Source organism: Nerophis lumbriciformis, linkage group LG26 (assembly GCF_033978685.3).
Source record: "Nerophis lumbriciformis linkage group LG26, RoL_Nlum_v2.1, whole genome shotgun sequence".
NCBI classification, from domain to species: Eukaryota; Metazoa; Chordata; class Actinopteri; order Syngnathiformes; family Syngnathidae; genus Nerophis; species Nerophis lumbriciformis.
Genome location: NC_084573.2, coordinates 27,180,001 through 27,200,296, shown reverse-complemented (window position 1 = coordinate 27,200,296; position 20,296 = coordinate 27,180,001). Strand labels below are relative to the sequence as shown.

Genomic DNA, 20,296 nt, shown 5'->3' with positions numbered 1-20,296 from the left:
ATCACACATGGGACGATTTAAGAAGTATGAATTGTTTTAGTTGTATTGTAAAACTTACATTGATTGGAGTGATGAATGAAGAATTGCTATAGACAAAACGGGATATACTTCCGGTTCAAGGATCGAAACAGGTGGCACCAGCAGTTAGTGAACTCGTCCAAAAGATGGCGCCATAGCAACGAACAATAACACCTTTTTTAGTGTGTTTGTCGGTGTTCTGCGATAATTATTTGTCGAATACAAAACATCATGGACGTTAGCGAAGAAAAATCCATAAATCGGCCGCACCAGTTCAAAGCGTAGGAAAAAAAAAAGTAGCGACTTATAGTCCGGAAAATACAGTAATAAGTGTTAAATGTCTCCCAGGATGCACCTGTGTGTTCTGAGAAGGTGTCAATGTGTAAATGTGCTGACGTAGCAAGAATATCAAGTAATGTTTGAATTTTGAGTACGGCTTTTTATTTATGAGTGAATGTTGAAATGTTTAACAGCAAGGGTGTGGGGGGTAAACATCTTGTCAGTGAGGTAACAATCCCACACACTTTAGACTATTCCAACTATTATTTTCAGATTTACAGCATGCAACAATCACAATCTCCGTGTTATATTTATGCATCCTTATTTGGGCGCAGCGACACCTCAGTTCTGTACAAAGAAACATGGACACCACATCACGACACATCTTCAAGAGAGCACATAGACACGGTCCGAGAGGCGCGGAATAAATAGGTGTAAGGGTTTCCACGGTGACAGGGGTCACTCAAAGAGCATGTCTTCATCCGTCTCCTCCGTCATCATGTTGGCGGGTTCGGCGATGGGGCCGAGCTTGGCCAGACGAGCGGCAATCTCTTTCTCTGTCCTTTCTCGCAGCTGCTTCTTCTTCTCCTGGATCTTCTTCAGCCTGAGGCAGGAGACACCAAACTCAGAAGATCGCACTCGACCAATTCCCATCACATTTTGTCAGGCTTGCCTGTAGAACTCCTCTCGTTCCCTCTCGTCCAGCTCGGTGACGATGTAAGTCAGGGTGCGATCGATGCGGGGGATGATTACTAAAAAGTCGCCCACATCTTTACTTTAGACATGCCTACAAATTTGTGATGAAGTGTGTGATATTTACCGTGCTCAATCGCGTTCACGCGGCGGTTGGTGATCTTTATGGCCTCATCGAGAGTGACAAATGATGTCTGGGGATAAACACGGGGATGAAAATATTCAGAACTCTGTGAGTGTGGTCAGCAAACTTTCCTACAGTGTTTCCCAGTGGGATCAATAGCTTATGAATCAGTCATTTCTAGGAAACGGCACCCCCTCTCTGAAAGGAGGCTAACTTCACCAGTAGCTCGGTCACACTTTCACCCAAATTAAAATTACATTTCTAGCTCATGTTGAGATCTTTATATGGAAGGAGTATTGTAGCAAAGACTACTCGCAAATGCGTGCCTCAATCTCTGTATGTGCGTGTTAATTTGTGTCCCTGTTGCGATTTGTGAGTGTGTAAAAAAACAATCTGTATGTCCATGTTGCAATCTGTGTTTCTTTAGATTTGGGTGTAAAAAAAAAAGTCTCTGTTGCAATTTGTGTATCTGTGTGTGTGTGTGTGTGTGTGTGTGTGTGTGTGTGTGTGTGTGTGTGTGTGTGTGTGTGTAAAATAATCTGTGTCCACGTTGCAATCTGGGTCTGTTTAGATTTGAGTGTAAAAAACAAAAACAAATATGTATCCATGTGTGTGTGTAAGTGTATGTGTTTGTAAAACCAATCTGTGTGTGTTTTAGATGTGTGTAAAAAACAACATTTGTATGTCTGTTGCAATTTGTGTGTGTGTGTGTGTAAATATGTGTCTGCATTGCATGAGTATGTAAAAACAATCTGTGTCCATGTTGCAATCTGTGCCTGTGATGCGATGTGTGTGTGTGTGTGTGTGTGTGTGTGTGTGTGTTTTAGATTTGTGTGGGAAAAAAAAAATACATCCGTGTTTCTGTTGTAATCTGGGTCTGTGTTTAGATTTGGGTGTTAAAATAACTGTTTGTCCGTGTTGCAATTTGTGTGACTGTGTTGCAATGTGTGTGTGTGTGTGTGTAAAAACAATGTGTGTAAGTGTGTGTTTACATTAGCGTGTAAAAAAAAAAATCGGGGTATCTGTGTTGCAATCTGGGTCTGTCTTTAGATTTAGGTGTATACAAAAATGTGTCCGTGTTGCAATTTCTGTATTTGTGTAGCAATGTGTGTGTAAAACAATATGTGTGTGTCTGTTGCAATTTGTCTTTGATGTGTGTGTGTGTGTGTAACAACAATCTGTTTTTGTGTGTAAAAATGTGTATCATCGTGTGACCGTGTTGCAATTTGCATGTGTGTAAATATGTATCTGTATTGTGATATGAGCAGTGTTGGGTTAGTTACTGAAAAGCAGTAACTAGTTACAGTTACTAGTTACTTCATTTCAAAAGTAACTCAGTTACTAACTCAGTTACTTACACCAAAAAGTAATGCGTTACTGTGAAAAGTAACTATTTAGTTACTTCTTTTTTCTTTTTCTTTTTAAAGCTCCAATTAATGCCCTTTTAGCCTTCATTTCAGTACTGTTATTGCACTGGAGAATAATACAATCTGTTGATCAACTTGACATGCATTTGCATCACTCAACTCGGCTAAGCCATGTGGTCTATATACAACACACAAAGACAAAGATATGTTAAAAAGGCCAATTTGTTTCTGGCCAGAACAAATTGACAAAACTATTTTAAATAGCTGCAACATAACATACATAAGTAACAAACAGCATAATAACAGCATAGATGTAAACCAAGAAAGGCACACACTACATACACAAAGTCTAACCAGGCATTTTCTTCCTCAAGTAATTCTTATACAAAATCATGTCTGAAACCCAGAACACTCTACACATTTCCCCAGTTTTAGTTTAGAGATAAGGAAAGATTGGCCTGGCCCACTAGGATCCCTCTTTATGTTTGTGAACTTTATAGTCTATACATTTAGAGTGATGTGATAATCAAACACTCTAGAAGTCTAGAATGAAAGAGTATATAAGAGAATTGACAGCAACGTTCCCTCTCAGGAGCGCGCATGTGCAATTGCGCACTGCTCAAGCGTCCTCTGCGCACGGCAAATCTATGCTATGCACAAAATCAAATAAAAAAATAAGCACATAACAATTTTCGACACGGACACGACAGAGAAAACCGTTTTCGTCATCATTGTTCAAATATTGTAACGTCTGTTGAGACGCTTTGAGGACATGAATTCCATCCATCACTTTACTGAGCAAAACTCTTTACTGTCGGCCATAAACACATCACCAAAACATTAGTAAAAAAAATGATATCTAGCAAAACTGGTCATTTTCTGCAGTACAAACCAGACCAAAAGCAACTTTGTTATATCAACAGCAGCCGCTCGCTCTCTCACGTGCGCCAACACTTGCACATATGGCACTTAGCCAGTGATGCGTTTACAGCCACACAAAAAGTCGGACAACTCCAACACCACACATAAAGTGTCATTCCAGGTCGTTACACTATGATTTACCAATCAAATGTGTGCTTATTCTAGTGTCATTTATTAGGAATCTTAATTTATAAATATTAATCATTAAATGCTGTTAGTATATTAAATAAATACTAATAAAAATATATTTTTTACAAACAGGAAGTTGCAGGAATGTACACATGATCCCCTGCTTACATCTCATTGTGCAACATGTGAATGTTTTAATGGGAACTAAATACAATGTCTGAAAGGGGTACAAATTATTTCCAAAGCAGGACCTCCACCCAGACAAACAATACAAGTACACAGTTCATGAAAAACAATATTTGTTGTTATTGTCATTATAAGTGGGCCTAAACACTTATATTAGAAATGGAAATGACTGCTGTCATTTGATTCTAATAATAAGAGAATGTTGTCTGTCTATCTGTGGTGGCCCTGTGATGAGGTGGGGACTTGTCCAGGGTGTACCCTGCCTTCCGCCCGAATGCAGCTGAGATAGGCTCCAGCGACCCCAAAAGGGACAAGCGGTAGGAAATGGATGGATGGATGGAGATGTTATTTAGTGAGGTTTGGGACAGGTGTGCTGCTGGTGTAGCCACAGTGTGCACGTCTAAAGTTGCTCACATGGACTCCACTCAATGCTCAGGGACTTTTTGCATTTGCTCACACACATCAACAATTAGAGGGAACATTGATTGACAGAGTGTGTACCTTCAGTGGAGGTAAAGTGGCATCAGAGTCTCTGTCTCTCTTTACTAGCTTCGTCGAAGCATGTTGCTATGTAGCTTGTTTCAGCAGATTTGAATTGCTGTTTTGGGCAGTAGATGGCATCTTTGATCCAAAGCACAATTTACATTTAACTAAAATGTTATTTTCTTTGTGCTCGACAAAAGAAAAGTAGTGAAAATATCTCCATGTTAGCAAACTCGACTTCTGGCTCCGCCATGATCAGACACGCCCCCCCCCCCCCCCCCCCCCCCCCCCCCTCGCTCCCCACACTCACACTCAGACACACCCACACAGAGCGCATGTCTCTCTCTCTTCTCCGGCTTGTGACACAAGAAGAATCAGAACTCCGATAAAACACACTTTATACTACATAAAAAGTAACGTAAAATAACGCAGTAACGCATCATGTAGTAACGGTAACGGAGTTACTGAATATAAAAAAATAACGCGTTAGATTACTAGTTACCGCCGAAACTAACGGCGTTACAGTAACGCGTTACTTTGTAACGCGTTAGTCCCAACACTGGATATGAGTGTGTGTAAAAACAATCAGTGTCCAGGTTGCGATCTGTGTGTCTGTGTTTAGATTTGTGTGAAGAAAAAAAAACCAGAGTGTTTATGTTGCAATTTGAGTGCGTGTGTGAGAGAGAATAAGTAAAAAGAAAAACATCTGCAAATTGTGTATGTGTAAAACAATCCCTCTGTCCATGGTGTGATCTGTGTGTCTGTTTAGATTTGTATGGAAAAAATGTAAATAAAAAATGTGTGCTACAATTTGTGCGAGCGTGTGTAAAAACAATCTGTGTCTGTGTTGCGATGTGTATGAAAATATGTGTCTGTGTTGTGATTTTGTGTTAAAGTTTTTATAAAAAAAAATAAAACCGGAGTGTAAGTGGGTAAGGAGGCTAAAGTTAGCTTCCAATTTAAATGGTGGGCGATTTTTTTTTGTTTACACACACAAACACCGCAACAAAGACACAGATCCGAGATGCGCATTTGCAAATTCCATCCATCCATTTTCTACCGCTTGTCCCTTTCGGGGTCGTGGGGGGTGCTGGAGCCTATCTCAGCTGCATTGTTTTGCTATAATACTTGCATTACTTGAGTATTATCATAAACATGTATTATGAAAAGAAAAAAATTGTGTGTGTAATTTTAGATGAGCGCCCCCTACCTGTAGGGAGGCCAACTCCACCAGCAGCTCCACAGCTCTGGCATAGTTCCTCTTCAACCTGGACAGCTGCTCGCCACCCCTGGCCAGGCCAGTCAGCTCATAGCCTGACAAACACAACACAGGGCTTATAGTCACCACTTTAAACACAACATCCAAATCGTTTACTTACTGTCCCCGCCTTCTTGGTAGTGCTCAAAAACGGGAAGAATTACACCTGAGAGCGCAAAAAAACTGTCATATTTTGTCTCCGTCACTCATCACCGAGGGTAAAAAGTGAAGAGGGAGGTTTTGTAACCAACCTGCCACGTTGTCTCTTTTGGCTCGGACCTTCACCTGAGCTTTATTGACATTCTGGATGACAGTCGTGCTGCGAACAAAATCGCACACGTCACTTTCAATAATGTCACCTTATAACCTCAAGTTACCTGAAGTCACCAGCTGCAAATTTGGCTTCGGCCAAAGAGAAGGCCGCCTCTCTCATCACCTCTCCCATTTTGGTCTTGGTCTGAAGAAACAAAATACTCGTCTGATTGGAATGCTTTGCACACGAAAAGAACAAAAAAGGCGACAACTGACCTCGATAATCTTGCGGAGGATTTGACGGAATCGCATGGAAAGGGCGTCCGACTTCTTCCTGAGCAGGTTGCGGCCCGTCTGTGCTCCTTTCAAACGAGCCTTCATGATGGTCTGAGCCCTACAAAACAACACTTGTTGCTCGCACAGTTCAAATACTTAATCCCCCCATTAATTCATAACCCGCACAAGCAGTCCCATAAGTAAATTAATCAACAAGAATGTGATTTCAAATAAATCTAATATCAAGTTTGAAGAATGAGATATTCATCATTTTGGCCAAGTCATTGACTGTTATAAACCTGTATACAACTTGTTCACTTCCGATACAATATCTGCACCAATCATTCATACTTGTTTTGTGTGGAATGTTAGAAAAAGGCTTGATTATAGGAAATTACTCAGTATGAAAACCACTAACCTATTTATTTACCGGCTGGAATGGACTGAGGCTGTCTTTAAATTGAAGTGGAGTGATAATCAGTGTTTTGGCAACATCGGGTGGCCACAAAAACTCATTAAGCTCATAAAGTAAATTGAGTGATGCGGACACAGTTGTTACTGGATATTTTCTAATACACTTACAGGTAAGTGATATGCAAATATAATGATTTGATACTTGTTTGTGTTGACAAATGTGCTGTTTTGGACTGACATTGTTCAATGAAGGTCACTTGCGTATGTCTAGCTTGTGTGCTATTGTGTGCTTAGCTGTTGTGTAACTACACAAAAAAAATACAAGAAAGGACCATTATTTAGATTTGAAATGGCTGTCCAGCTTGGCACAAGTAAAACGCGCTCGTATTGGACATTAAAACAGCAAAACTATATAATCCGATTTTTTGTTGCTGATATCCACTATTAATGTCAGTTTTTTTTTTAGGAATGAATGGCTAATTTCCTTCTTTTTTTTTTATAATTGTGTGCATGTTTTAGATTATATTAGTCATGCATCATTTAGGATTAGTTCTGAGGTACATTGTACCACATGCTATGTACTGAAAGTATTATTTAACCTTTATCACTTTGTTTGTCATTGCTAAACAATATTGTAATTAAGATGTCTGTGGCAAAAATAGCGAGTCTTGAATTGAATATAGCTGTGTTTTTCAAACACCGTGCCGTGAGACAGTCTGGTGTGCCGTGGGAGATTATGTAGTTTCATCTATTTGGGTTAAAAATATTTTTTGCAAATTATGTGTTGTTGTTCAGTGTCGGTGCTGTCTAGAACTCGGCAGAGTAACCGTGTAATACTCTTACATATCAGTAGGTGGCAGCTGGTAGCTAATTGCTGTGTAGATGTCGGAAACAGCGGGAGGCAGTGTGCAGGTAACAAGGTGTCTCATGCTTAAACCAAAAATAAACAAAAGGTGAGTGCCCCTAAGAAAATGCATTGGAGCTTAGGGAAAGCTATGTAGAGTGAAACTAAAACTGAACTGGCTACAAAGTAAACAAAAACAGAATGCTGGACGACAGCAAAGACTTACTGTGGAGCAAAGACGGCGTCCACAAAGTACACCCGAACATAACATGACAATCAACAATGTCCACACACAGAAGGATAAAAAACAACTGAAATATTCTTGATTGCTAAAACTAAGTAGAAATATCGCTCAAAGGAAGACATGAAACTGCTACAGGAAAATACCAAAAATAGAGAAAAAGCCACCAAAATAGGAGCGCAAGACAAGAACTAAAACGCTACACACAGGAAAACGGCAAAAAAAACCTCAAAATAAGTCAGGGTGTGATGTGACAGGTGGTGACAGTACACCTACTTTGAGACAAGAGCTATAGTGATGCATGCTTGGTTATGGTTTAAAGTCATATCCAACAATTGCGACAACGACTTTTTTTTTACTGTCAACTGAGTTTAGTTTTTTAATGATTTCTGCTGGTGGTGTGCCTCCGGATTTTTTCGACGCAAAAAATGTGCCTCGGCTCAAAAAAGGTTAAAAAACACTGGAATGTAGCACAATTTGATGTGCAAAAGTAGTGTTAGCTTAAAAGAACGTCACATGACAACGACTCTTCCTCTTTTTAAACTCTAGCACGGAATTGCATCTAAATGCAATCACATTAATATCAACTGAGTGTAAATAATGGATAGGTGAATATGGCAACCTTGGTAATAATACGTGTAGTTAAATGCTAAAATGGTGTTAGCAAACACAAGCTTACATCCTTGAGGGGAATATGTCGATCCTTTCTTTCCCAGACATCTTGACTGCGTTCCGGCGATGATGTCTTTGACGCGGATTATGTTTTGTTTTCCTATAAAATTCGTAAATGCAGTCATAAAATGTTGTTAGTGAGCGATTACAAGAACGGGTTGAGATGATCTTGTCGGACTCTTCGGTCGTGCGAGGATCAGCTGACCTCTGGTCACGTGATTCAAACGGCGCATGCGCGCGGAGGGGGGGGGGCGGTCAACCCCTCCTGAGGATCTTTTTCCGGGTCGAAAGATTAGCACAGCCGTGAACGCGAGCTAGCCGACGCTACTTGTGTATCACGAAAATACCCCGAGAGACTTGGACATTTAAACACCAAGTAAACTACTGTAAGGTGTATTTTCACCCCCAACACATGACACAGGTGAGTTTTAATGGACAAATATGACATATAAATGGTGGTGGGCGATGCTAGCGAGCTAGCTGCTCTCGAGTCGTGCATGTGCGGCATGTGAACCCGGCTACTAGCATAATGCTACTAGCTACTTTTTTTTTTTATTATTTTCATTTTCATTTCTGCTGATACAAAAAAAAAAATGGCAACGATCGGTGTTTTGTGAATGATACACCATCCAATGTTTGTGTCTTGAGTATATCTGTCGGTCCGAAATGAGAAAATGTAGAAAATGTCATTTTTTATATTGCATCATCTTTTCGCCGATAAAATTATCCCAATGAAAATGTGTACAAAATGTCTTCTCTTGGGCTTTACATGAAGTTCTGAGTCTTTTGGGCTTCCTTTACACTTCCGTAGCTTGTAAAAAGAAGAAGAAATTTGGTATGACGTTTCAGTGTTTTTTTTTTTGTTGTAGAAAAAACGTCGAAGCTCAAATGTATTTATCCATCCATTTTTTACCGCTTGATATTAACGATCTTCATCTCTAATTTTAAAAGGCGATTGCAATTTTTGTACAATCCTTAGTGAAGACAAATGTTGTTCTTTTTTGTGCATTCCAACTAGTAAATTATTGCCAGCTAAAAAGGAGTCGCTCTATTTCGCTTACAAAGCACTTAAAAAAAAAAAAACATCCAAAAGCCGCCCATTGTTTTATACATGCACTGTAAGTACCGTATTTTCCGCACTATATGGCGCACCGGATTATAAGGCGCACCTTCAATGAATGGCATATTTTAAAACGTTGTTCATATAAGGCACATAGAATAGACGCTACAGTAGAGGCTGGGGTTACGTTATGCATCCATTAGATGGAGCTGCGCTAAAGGGAATGTCAACAAAACAGTCAGATAGGTCAGTCAAACTTTATTAATAGATTACAAACCAGCGTTCTGACAACTCTGTTCGCTCCCAAAATGAATAAACGGCTGTTTTATTATTTTCCCCATGGTAAAGTCAGTGACGTGGTGTTTTGTTTATCTTTTAACAACAGCAAGGTATAACATGTAGTGCAACATTTATATCACATAGTAGAGGGGAACTTTTCCCTGATTCAATGAACAGATAAAAAACAGTGATACTGTTACGGTAAATCAAACGTTAGTGCAATCACAATATAGTAACACTCGAAATAGTGCAGAGCAATAACAATATATCAATAACTCAACGTTGCTCAAACGTTAATGTCACACAACACACAAAATAAACATGTAAAGCTCACTTTATGAAGTTATTCCTCATCCACGAATCCCTCGAATTCTTCTTCTTCAGTGTCCGAATTAAACAGTTTGGCGAATACGTCTCGTCGAAGTCGTCATTAATGAAGTCAGTGTCGCTGCTGCTCTATTCCCGTGTTCTACTGCGTGACTGATCGTTCTAAGTTTAAACTCTGCGTCGTAAGCGTGTCTCTTAATAGGAGCCATTTTGGGGTCTTTACATAAACAAACAAATGGAAATGAAACGGCACGCCTCGCGCAGTCATATATCCCAGCATGCACCGCGCGCTTCTTCTTCTTCTACGGGGGAAAATGAAGTCGGCGGCTGCTTACCGTAGTTGCGATTGATTGAAACTTTTACCTGTTGGAGGCTCAATATTGGTCCATATATAAGGCGCACCGGATTACAAGGCGCACTGTCAGCTTTTGAGAAAATTGGAGGTTTTCAGGTGTGCCTTATAGTGAGGAAAATACGGTATACATGTAATGTCGTAACAGGCACATTCATCATTTTGCTCATTTTAAGCATACGGCGATGCATTCATTTCACAACGCATCACAACATTCTTTATTTCCTTAAAAAACAAAAAACTAAGCATCATGCAGCAGCATTGCTTAGTGCTAAACAAGATATACAAATTTCGAACATAATCACTGTACAATGTCTGCTCCCACTGGGATGCAGACTGACAGGATGTTTAAACAGTACCTTTCAGTTTGAATGAAGAATTAATCATAATCCTCAAAGGTTTAAAAATAAAATAAAAAAAGCTGCGGCAAACAAGCGTATTTGTGTCTTTCTCGCCATTTAAGTTGAATGTCAAAGTTGACGTCTCATTTTATGTCTACAACCTTCTACTATCCAAGTGAGAGGCACGATTTATAATCTAGAATTAACTTTTACAAACTCTGAGGCGATGCAGCAACTCGGTGTGTCATTATAGCAGCATAAGCTAGTTAGCTCTCTGTTTGTCGCCGTTAGCAATAACAATACTGCTAATACTTGGTCAATATTCAGGTCACGAGATGTAAATGGATTACAGTTGGCGGTTTTGGGAAGTTGCTTAGAGGACTTTAGTGCACTCTTATTAGTTGCATTGTTAACCACCTTTTACTTACCATATTTTACGATTTAAAATGCTTAAAAATAATTAACATGTGTTCTTGTCTTACATACGGTTTGTGAATAATAGGCAACATTCCAACAAAAAAAGTGCAGTTCCCCTTTACGTCCCTCTTTAATGTATTCACATTTTGTTCTTATTTTTGACTAGTTGAACATTATGTATAAAATGATATGTGTTAATTTACAAAATGCTTTCACATTCTACAAGAACACACTGCTTATGAAAATGTAGCCATGTCATGTTTTTATTACACAATATTAATAAACCTCTCATTTTTCCGCGCAGCAATGCCGGGCATCAGCTGTCGATTTTACCAGCATCGCTTCCCCGAGGTGGATGATGTCGTCATGGTGAACGTGCGGTCCATCGCCGAGATGGGCGCTTACGTCAGCTTGTTGGAATACAACAACATCGAGGGCATGATCCTCCTCAGCGAGCTGTCGCGTCGACGTATTCGCTCCATCAACAAGCTGATCCGCATAGGGCGCAACGAGTGCGTGGTGGTCATCCGAGTAGACAAAGAGAAGGGTGAGAATGTTGTTCATTAGAATGTTTTATCCACCAACGTACCCCAACTCAGTGTTTCCCAACTTTTTGTGAGAAACATCTCACAGTACTCGTACACCACTAGTGGAAGATTGTTGAATTGTTCACATTCCACTAATAAATAAGCACTGCTCCAACTAAGCTAACTGTGTTTGATGTTGACATCAACACTGTGACATCCAAGTATTGGTGACAAGTCAGTCAAACCAGGAAGTGACGGAAAGCTTAGTGGTGTTGTCAAAGATTCCAAAACAAAAGCGTCACCGTGCCTCTCCACTGCTTCCCCCTCCAGGATACATCGACCTGTCGAAAAGAAGAGTTTCACCAGAAGAGGCCATCAAGTGTGAGGATAAATTCACAAAATCTAAAACTGTGAGTATTTTTTGCCTTACTCCCAATGGTATATTTTAGTTTGTATAGTGAAAATTAGGCATGTGCCGTTCAGTACCAGATGATTTTCTTGAGAAATTACGTGTTCGCCGATTAATGTGGATCACCTCTGGCTAATAATGTATTTACTTTTAGTTCCCCGGCTGTCAAGCTAGCAGATAGTTCTGTGTCTCTATCAGGGATGGGTACGTTCACATTTGAACGGATGCGGTACAAAGTCCTCAGCTATACCAATTTTCCGTACTTTTGTGTATTAATAAATATTGTTTTCGATAATGAAATCAAATGTTTTTATTGCAACTAGAGATGTTTGATATTGGCTTTTTTGTCGATATTCCGATATTGTCCAACTCTTAATTACCGATTCTGATATCAACCGATACCGATATATACAGTCGTGAAATTAACACATTATTATGCCTAATTTTGTTGTGATGCCCCGCTGGATGCATTAAACAATGTAACAAGGTTTTCCAAAATAAGTCAACTCAAGTTATGGAAAAAAATGCCAACATGGCACTGCCATATTTATTATTGAAGTCACAAAGTGCTTCTTTTTTTTTAACATGTCTCAAAACAGCAGCTTGGAATTTGGGACATGAGCATGAGGAGGTTGAAGTGGGCGGGGTTGGGGGCGAGGGAGGTGGGGGATAAGAGGTAGCGGGGGTGTATATTGTAGCTTCCCGGAAAAGTTAGTGCTGCAAAAGGTTCTGGGTATTTGTTCTGTTGTGTTTATGTTGTGTTACGGTGCGGATGTTCTCACAAAATGTGTTTGTCATTCTTGTTTGGTGTTGGTTCACAGTGTGGCGCATATTTGTAACAGTGTTGAAGTTGTTTATACGGCCACCTTCAGTGTGATCTGTATGGCTGTTGACCAAGTATGCATTTGCATTCACTTGTGTGTGTGTGAAAAGCCGAAGATACTATGTGATTGGGCCGGCACGCAAATGCAGTGCCCTTAAGGCACGCCCCCAATATTGCTATCTAGGTGGAAATCGGGAGAAATTCGGGAGAATGGTTGCCCCGGGAGATTTTCGGGAGGGGCACTGAAATTCGGGAGTCTCCCGGGAAAATCGGGAGGGTTGGCAAGTATGACTGGGAGACGCAACTGCTCTGTATTTCTCCCTATGTCCGTGTACCACTCTGTGGCGTTTTTAAAAGTCATACATTTTACTTTTTGAAACCGATACCGATAATTTCCGATATTATATTTTAAAGCATTTATCGGCCGATAATATCGGCAGTCCGATATTATCGGACATCTCTAATTGCAACATTTAAAAATGAGTTGATTATAACTGCTGTCTAGTTGTTATATCTTATTTTATCATCATATTATCATTTGCAAGTTTGACATTAAGTTGCAAGTCCAAGACGTTAGATGGCAGCAGTGAATAGTTTATTAAGTCGCCTTACACAGCTGGAAGAGCAGCCTAGAAGAACAAAATAAAATAAAAATATGACTAACACTAGCATAGAAGTTGAAACACAACATTTAAAAGGAGCAGTGACTTTAGTTTCACTATTTACTGCAGCTCACCAGTAATCCCGCCCTGAATGCGGACTCGCAGAGAACGTCTGTGTGACTGTATTGGTGTGTGAATGGCGACTTGTCCAGGGTGTACCCCACCTTCTGCCCGAATGCAGCTGAGATAGGCTCCAGCCCCCCTGAAAGGGACAAGCGGTAGGAAATGGATAGATGGATGGGAGAATTTAAAGTTAAAGTTAAAGTTAAAGTACCAATGATTGTCACACACACACTAGGTGTGGCGAAATTATTCTCTGCATTTGACCCATCACCCTTGATCACCCCCTGGGAGGTGAGGGGAGCAGTGGGCAGCAGCGGTGGCCGCGCCCGGGAATCATTTTGTGGTGATTTAACCCCCAATTGCAACCCTTGATGCTGAGTGCCAAGCAGGGAGGTAATGGGTCCCATTTTTATAGTCTTTGGTATGACTCGGCCGGGGTTTGAACTCACAACCTACCGATCTCAGGGCGGACACTCTAACCACTAGGCCACTGAGTAGGTCCACACCCACTAATTTATCAGAAAGTGCGTTTTTATATATGGTAAATGGGTTACACTTGTTTAGCGCTTTTCTACCTTCAAGGTACTTCCACATTCATCCATTCACACACACATTCACACACTGATGGCGGGAGCTGCCATGCAAGGCCCTAACCATCAGGAGCAAGGGTGAAGTGTCTTGCTCAAGGACACCAAGGACGTGATTTAAGTTGGTAGAAGCTGGGATAGAACCAGGAACCCTCGGGTTGCTGGCACGGCCACGCTTCCAACCGCGCCACGCCGTCTCCATATATGTATATTATATATATAATATGTATATATATTATATATATATTTATATACTTCCAAGTGTTAGAGTGTTGAGACGAGCGTGTGGTGTGTGTGTGCAGGTGTACAGCATCCTGCGACATGTGGCAGAAGTTCTGGAGTACAGCAAAGACGAGCAGCTGGAGAGTTTGTACCAGCGCACCGCTTGGGTCTTTGACGAGAAGTACAAGCGACCAGGATACGGAGCTTACGACGTCTTCAAGCAGGCTGTGTCGTAAGTGCTGCTCTTTGAATGTGACTTATTTTTATCCGTGGTACCGATGACACATGAATTGAACTTTGCATTGACATGATTAAATGTCGCAGGGATCCTGCAATCCTTGGCGATCTGGACCTGACGGAAGAAGAAAGAGCCGTGCTGATCGACAACATCAATAGGCGACTCACCCCACAGGCGGTCAAGATCCGAGCAGGTGTGGTGAAAAACTCCCCGACCGTTTTGTCAGCGTGTAAAAAAAAAAACATGGAGTGGGAGAGTGGCGGTGCGCAACCCGAGGGTCCCTGGTTCAATCCCCACCTAGTACCAACCTCGTCATGTCCGTTGTGTCCTGAGCAAGACACTTCACCCTTGCTCCTGATGGGTGCTGGTTAGCGCCTTGCATGGCAGCTCCCTCCATCAGTGTGTAAATGTGTGTGTGAATGGGTAAATGTGGAAGTAGTGTCAAAGCGCTTTGAGTACCTTGAAGGTAGAAAAGCGCTATACAAGTACAACCCATTTATTTATTTATTTATTATCTTCCGGCAGACATTGAAGTGGCGTGTTACGGCTATGAAGGCATCGACGCCGTGAAGGAGGCGCTGAGGGCTGGACTAGGCTGCTCTACAGAGGCCATGCCCATCAAGGTAAAATTTCATGCACACAACCTCTTTATGTCTTTGGTCATATTGTCCTATTCTTTACTTTACTTGCTGCTCTAACACTGATTATGCCTACATACACACACGTGTGTGCGTGCGTGTGTGTGTGTGTATATGTATGTATATAGTGTGTGTGTGAGTGTATATATATGTATGTATATAGTATATATACAGTAAGGTCTACAAGTATTTGCACACCCTGCAATTGTGCATGTTCTCCCACTTAGAAATTAGGGAGAGGTCTGAAATGTTCATCATAGATGTATTTCCACCGTTAGAGACATAATCTAAAAAGAAAAATCCGAAAATCACATTGTATGATTTATTTTAATGATTTATTTGTATATTACTGGGGTTCATAAGTATTTGTACACAAGAACATCAGTGCCTTTGTTTGCAATTACAGAGGTCCAACGTTGCCTATAGTTCTTCACCAGTTTTGCACACACGGCAACATGGATTTTGGCCCACTCCTCCACACAAATCTTCTCTAGATCTGTCAGGTTTCGGGGCTGTCGCCGAGCAACACGAAGTTTCAGCTCCCTCCAAAGATTTTCAATTGGATTTAGGTCTGGAGACTGGCTAGGCCACTCCAGAACCTTGATATGCTTTGTATGGAGCCACTCCTTGCTTATCCTGGCAAGGATCATTGTCATGTTGGAAGACCCAGCCACGACCCATCTTCAATGCTCTGACTGAGGGAAGGAGGTTTTTGGCCAAAATCTCACAATACATGGCCCCGTTCATCCTCTCCTTACCCCCAAAACATGATGTTTCCACCCCCATGCTTCACTGTAGGGGTGGTGTTCTTGGGATGATAAACATACTTCTTTTTCCTCCAAACTCGACGAGTGGAGTTTATACCAAAAAGTTCTATTTTGGTCTCATCTGACCACACGACTTAACCCCATTACTCCTCCGGTTTATCCAGATGGCCATTGGCAAACTTCAGACGGGCCTGGACATGGGCTGACCTAAGCAGGGGAACCTTCTGTGCGATGCATGATTTTAAACCACTACGCCGTAGTGTTCTACTGATAGCTTTGGAAATAGTGCTCTCTTCAGGTCATTCACCAGCTCCTGCCGTGTAGTTCTGGGCTGATTCCTCACTTTTCTTATCATGATGCCCCACGAGGAGAGATCTTACATGGAGCCCCAGTCTGAGGTAGATTAGCAGTCATGTTAAGCCTCTTGCATTTTCTAACAATTGCTGCAACAGTTGATCTATTCTCACCAAGGTGCTTCCCAATTGTCCCATAGCTTTTTTCCAGCTTTGTGGAGCTCTACAATTTTGTCTCTGGTCTCTTTTGACAGCTCTTTGGTCTTGCCCATGGTAGCAGTTGGACCTTGACTGACTGTGGGCTGCACAGGTGACTTTAATGAGCTCAAAGGGGTGGTGGGTGGGTGATTAGTTGTGGGGTAAAGGTGGACTTTTTTTAAGGTAGACTGACAGAGAGTCATAATTATTGCTAATTCTAATGTGTGCAAATACTTACGAACCCCAGTACCATACAAATAAATAAAATTAAAAAAATCATACAATGTAATTTTCGGATTTTTCTTTTTAGATTATGTCTCTAACAGTGGAAATACATATATGATGAACATTTCAGACCGCTCCCTAATTTCTAAGTGGGAGAATGTGCAAAATCGCGCTTCTGTGTGGAGTTTGCATGTTCTCCCCGTGACTGTGTGGGTTCCCTCCGGGTACTCCGGCTTCCTCCCACCTCCAAAAACATGCACATGGGGCTATCCCCATGTGTTGATTGGCAACACTAAATTGGCCCTAGTGTGTGAATGTGAGTGTGAATGTTGTCTGTCTATCTGACAGGGGTGCAACTGAGTTAGGCTCCAGCACCCCCCGCGACCCTGAAAGGGACAAGCGGTAGAATATGGATGGATGGATGGATGGATATACAAACCCTGTTTCCATATGAGTTGGGAAATTGTGTTAGATGTAAATATAAACGGAATACAATGATTTGCAAATCATTTTCAACCCATATTCAGTTGAATATGCTACAAAAAAAACAACGTATTTGATGTTCAAACTGATAAACATTTGTTTTGTTGCAAATAATCATTAACTTTAGAATTTGACGCCAGCAACGCGTGACAAAGAAGTTGGGTAAGGTGGCAATAAATACTGGTAAAGTTGAGGAATGCTCATCAAACACTTATTTGGAACATCCCACAGGTGAACAGGCAAATTGGGGGGTGCCATGATTGGGTATAAAAGTAGATTCCATAAAATGCTCAGTCATTCACAAGGATGGGGCGAGGGTCACCACTTTGTCAACAAATGCATGAGCAAATTGTTGAACAGTTTAAGAAAAACCTTTCTCAACCAGCTATTGCAAGGAATTTAGGGATTTCACCATCTACGGTCCGTAATATCATCAAAGGGTTCAGAGAATCTGGAGAAATCACTGCACGTAAGCAGCTAAGCCCATGACCTTCGATCCCTCAGGCTGTACTGCATCAACAAGCGACATCAGTGTGTAAAGGATATCACCACATGGGCTCAGGAACACTTCAGAAACCCACTGTCAGTAACTACAGTTGGTCGCTACATCTGTAAGTGCAAGTTAAAACTCTCCTAACCGTTTATCAACAACACCCAGAAACGCCGTCGGCTTCGATGGGCCTGAGCTCATCTAAGATGGACTGATAAAAAGTGGAAAAGTGTTCTGTGGTCTGACGAGTCCACATTTCAAATTGTTTTTGGAAACTGTGGACGTCGTGTCCTCCGGACCAAAGAGGAAAAGAACCATCCGGATTGTTTTAGGCGCAAAGTTGAAAAGCCAGCATCTGTGATGGTAAGGGGGTGTATTAGTGCCCAAGACATGGGTAACTTACACATCTGTGAAAGCGCCATTAATGCTGAAAGGTACATACAGGTTTTGGAGCAACATAGGTTGCCATCCAAGCAACGTTACCATGGACGCTCTTGCTTATTTCAGCAAGACAATGCCAAGCCACGTGTTACATCAACGTGGCTTCATAGTAAAAGAGTGCGGGTACTAGACTGGCCTGCCTGTAGTCCAGACCTGTCTCCCATTGAAAATGTGTGGCGTATTATGAAGCCTAAAATACCACAACGGAGACCCCCGGACTGTTGAACAACTTAAGCTGTACATCAAGCAAGAATGGGAAAGAATTCCACCTGAGAAGCTTAAAAACTGTGTCTCCTCAGTTCCCAAACGTTTACTGAGTGTTGTTAAAAGGAAAGGCCATGTAACACAGTGGTGAACATGCCCTTTCCCAACTACTTTGGCACGTGTTGCAGCCATGAAATTCTAAGTTAATTATTTGCACAAAAAAAAAAGTTTATGAGTTTCAACATCAATTATCTTGTCTTTGCAGTGCATTCAATTGAATATGGGTTGAAAAGGATTTGCAAATCATTGTATTCCGTTTATATTTACATCTAACACAATTTCTCAACTCATATGGAAACAGGGTTTGTATATATGTATGTGTATGTATATATATATATGTACATATGTATGGGTATATAAATATTAGGGCTGCAACTAACGATTACCGGTAATTTGATAATCGATTAATCTGTTGATTATTACTTCCATTAATCGATTAATAATTGGATAAAAGAGACAAACTACATTTCTATCCTTTCCAGTGTTTTATTGGGGAAAAAAAACAGCATACTGGCACCATGTTCTGGACATTGGGGATGCAGCATACACCAATAATAACACAGAAATGTAACTCATCAGATCAGAACTGAATCAGATATTGTACACATTTCTGTTGCGAATAATAAAGGATTCATTTTAGGCTGCCTCTGAATAATAGCATGAAATATTCCAGCACCTTCATAACGTTTAGTTATACTAAAGCGTCACTCAAATCTAAATAGATTTATATAGCTTTATCGGCTACATTGATACACTATGAAACCAACCTGAGATATTTCTGTCTGTTATGTTTATTTCCAAATTGGTAACCGTGCGTTTTCTCTCTCAAAACGGAGTCAAATGTGCCGGAGACACATTATCAGCCCCACGTTGCTACAAAGGCATAACGTTAACGTTACTCACAAAAAAAGCTGAACTCATGTATGCTTGTTGCCACTATGGACTTAAAAAGTTACGTACTGTGAGTTCTTCCCTTTAACATGTTTCCTTTTCAGGTGCTCCTGAAGCAATGTTGTACTTTCGTGTCATTTTGCAGGAAACGGTCTTCTTTGAAGTCTTTAAAGTAAAGTTGTTCCCACACTTTTGACGCCTTAGGTCCTACACTTTTCTCCATTGAAGCAATAACCTTAAGATGTTTTTCCGCTGAGCTATCGGTACTGTTTTCCTGCGCCATTTTTCAAATGTTTCCAGCAAAGGAGACGGCGTGGTCACGTGAGCTGTACATGACACATCATTGGCTAGCTTACCTCCACCTCATGAGACGTAACCTCAGCGCATAGCATAGTTCCAACGAATCGATGACTAAATTAAACGCCAACTATTTTTATAATCGATTTAATCGATTAGTTGTTGCAGCCCTAGTGTTGTATATGTATATATGTGTATATGTACATGTGTATGTATATATGTATATACATATATTTGTATATACATGTACATATATACATGTATATATATGTATGTGTATATATATGTATGTATGTATATATATATATGTACATATGTGTGTGTGTGTGTGTATGTGTATATATATATATATATATGTATATATATATATATATATATATGTACATACGTATGTGTGTATATATATATATATGTACATATGTATATGGATTTATTTATTTATATGTATGTATGTATATACATACATACATATGTATGTATATATGTACATATGTATGTGTGTATATATATATGTATGAATATGTATGTATGTATATAGATATGTGTATGTATATATGTATATGTATAAATATGTATGTATATAGTATGTATGTTTATAGTATGTATGTATATATGTATGTGTATGTATGTATATAGTATGAATGTATATATATATATATATATGTATATGTATGTTTATATATATATATATATATATATGTATATATGTATGTGTATGTATGTATATAGTATGAATGTATATATGTGTATATATATATGTACTTATATAATGTACATATGTATATATGTGTATATATATATATATGTATGTATGAGTATGAATGTGTATATATATATGTGTATGT

General features: G+C 40.2%; 2 protein-coding genes across 2 annotated transcripts in view; one reads left to right on the top strand and one right to left on the bottom strand.

The window, feature by feature from the left end:
• Positions 1-436: 436 nt before the first annotated feature.
• On the bottom strand, positions 437-8,370 carry atp6v1d (ATPase H+ transporting V1 subunit D). Its single transcript, XM_061987062.2, has 9 exons — positions 8,165-8,370; positions 5,987-6,104; positions 5,836-5,915; positions 5,710-5,777; positions 5,580-5,624; positions 5,411-5,514; positions 1,118-1,184; positions 971-1,049; positions 437-901 (listed from the first exon to the last, which is right to left on the bottom strand). The coding sequence occupies exons 1-9, from the start codon at positions 8,203-8,205 to the stop codon at positions 757-759; spliced, it is 747 nt and encodes a 248-aa protein (XP_061843046.1). The 5' UTR covers positions 8,206-8,370; the 3' UTR covers positions 437-756.
• A 46-nt stretch (positions 8,371-8,416) lies between these two features.
• The window catches only part of eif2s1b (eukaryotic translation initiation factor 2, subunit 1 alpha b), a 22,996-nt gene continuing 11,116 nt past the window's right edge, over positions 8,417-20,296 (top strand). Inside the window, exons 1-6 of the mRNA XM_061987074.1 lie at positions 8,417-8,578; positions 11,238-11,480; positions 11,791-11,870; positions 14,307-14,458; positions 14,551-14,657; positions 14,990-15,087. Coding sequence (XP_061843058.1) covers positions 11,240-11,480; positions 11,791-11,870; positions 14,307-14,458; positions 14,551-14,657; positions 14,990-15,087 — 678 coding nt within the window. The 5' untranslated portion in view covers positions 8,417-8,578; positions 11,238-11,239. The remainder of the gene's footprint in view (positions 8,579-11,237; positions 11,481-11,790; positions 11,871-14,306; positions 14,459-14,550; positions 14,658-14,989; positions 15,088-20,296) is intronic.

Excerpts from the sequence above, each read along its gene's own strand:
- atp6v1d (XM_061987062.2), bottom strand. The coding sequence starts at position 8,205 with ATGTCTGGGAAAGAAAGGATCGACATATTCCCCTCAAGGAT. Across the intron at positions 6,105-8,164 it reads GACATATTCCCCTCAAGGAT|GGCTCAGACCATCATGAAGG; the intron begins GTAAGCTTGTGT and ends GTTGTTTTGTAG. Across the intron at positions 5,625-5,709 it reads CAAAAGAGACAACGTGGCAG|GTGTAATTCTTCCCGTTTTT; the intron begins GTTGGTTACAAA and ends TTGCGCTCTCAG.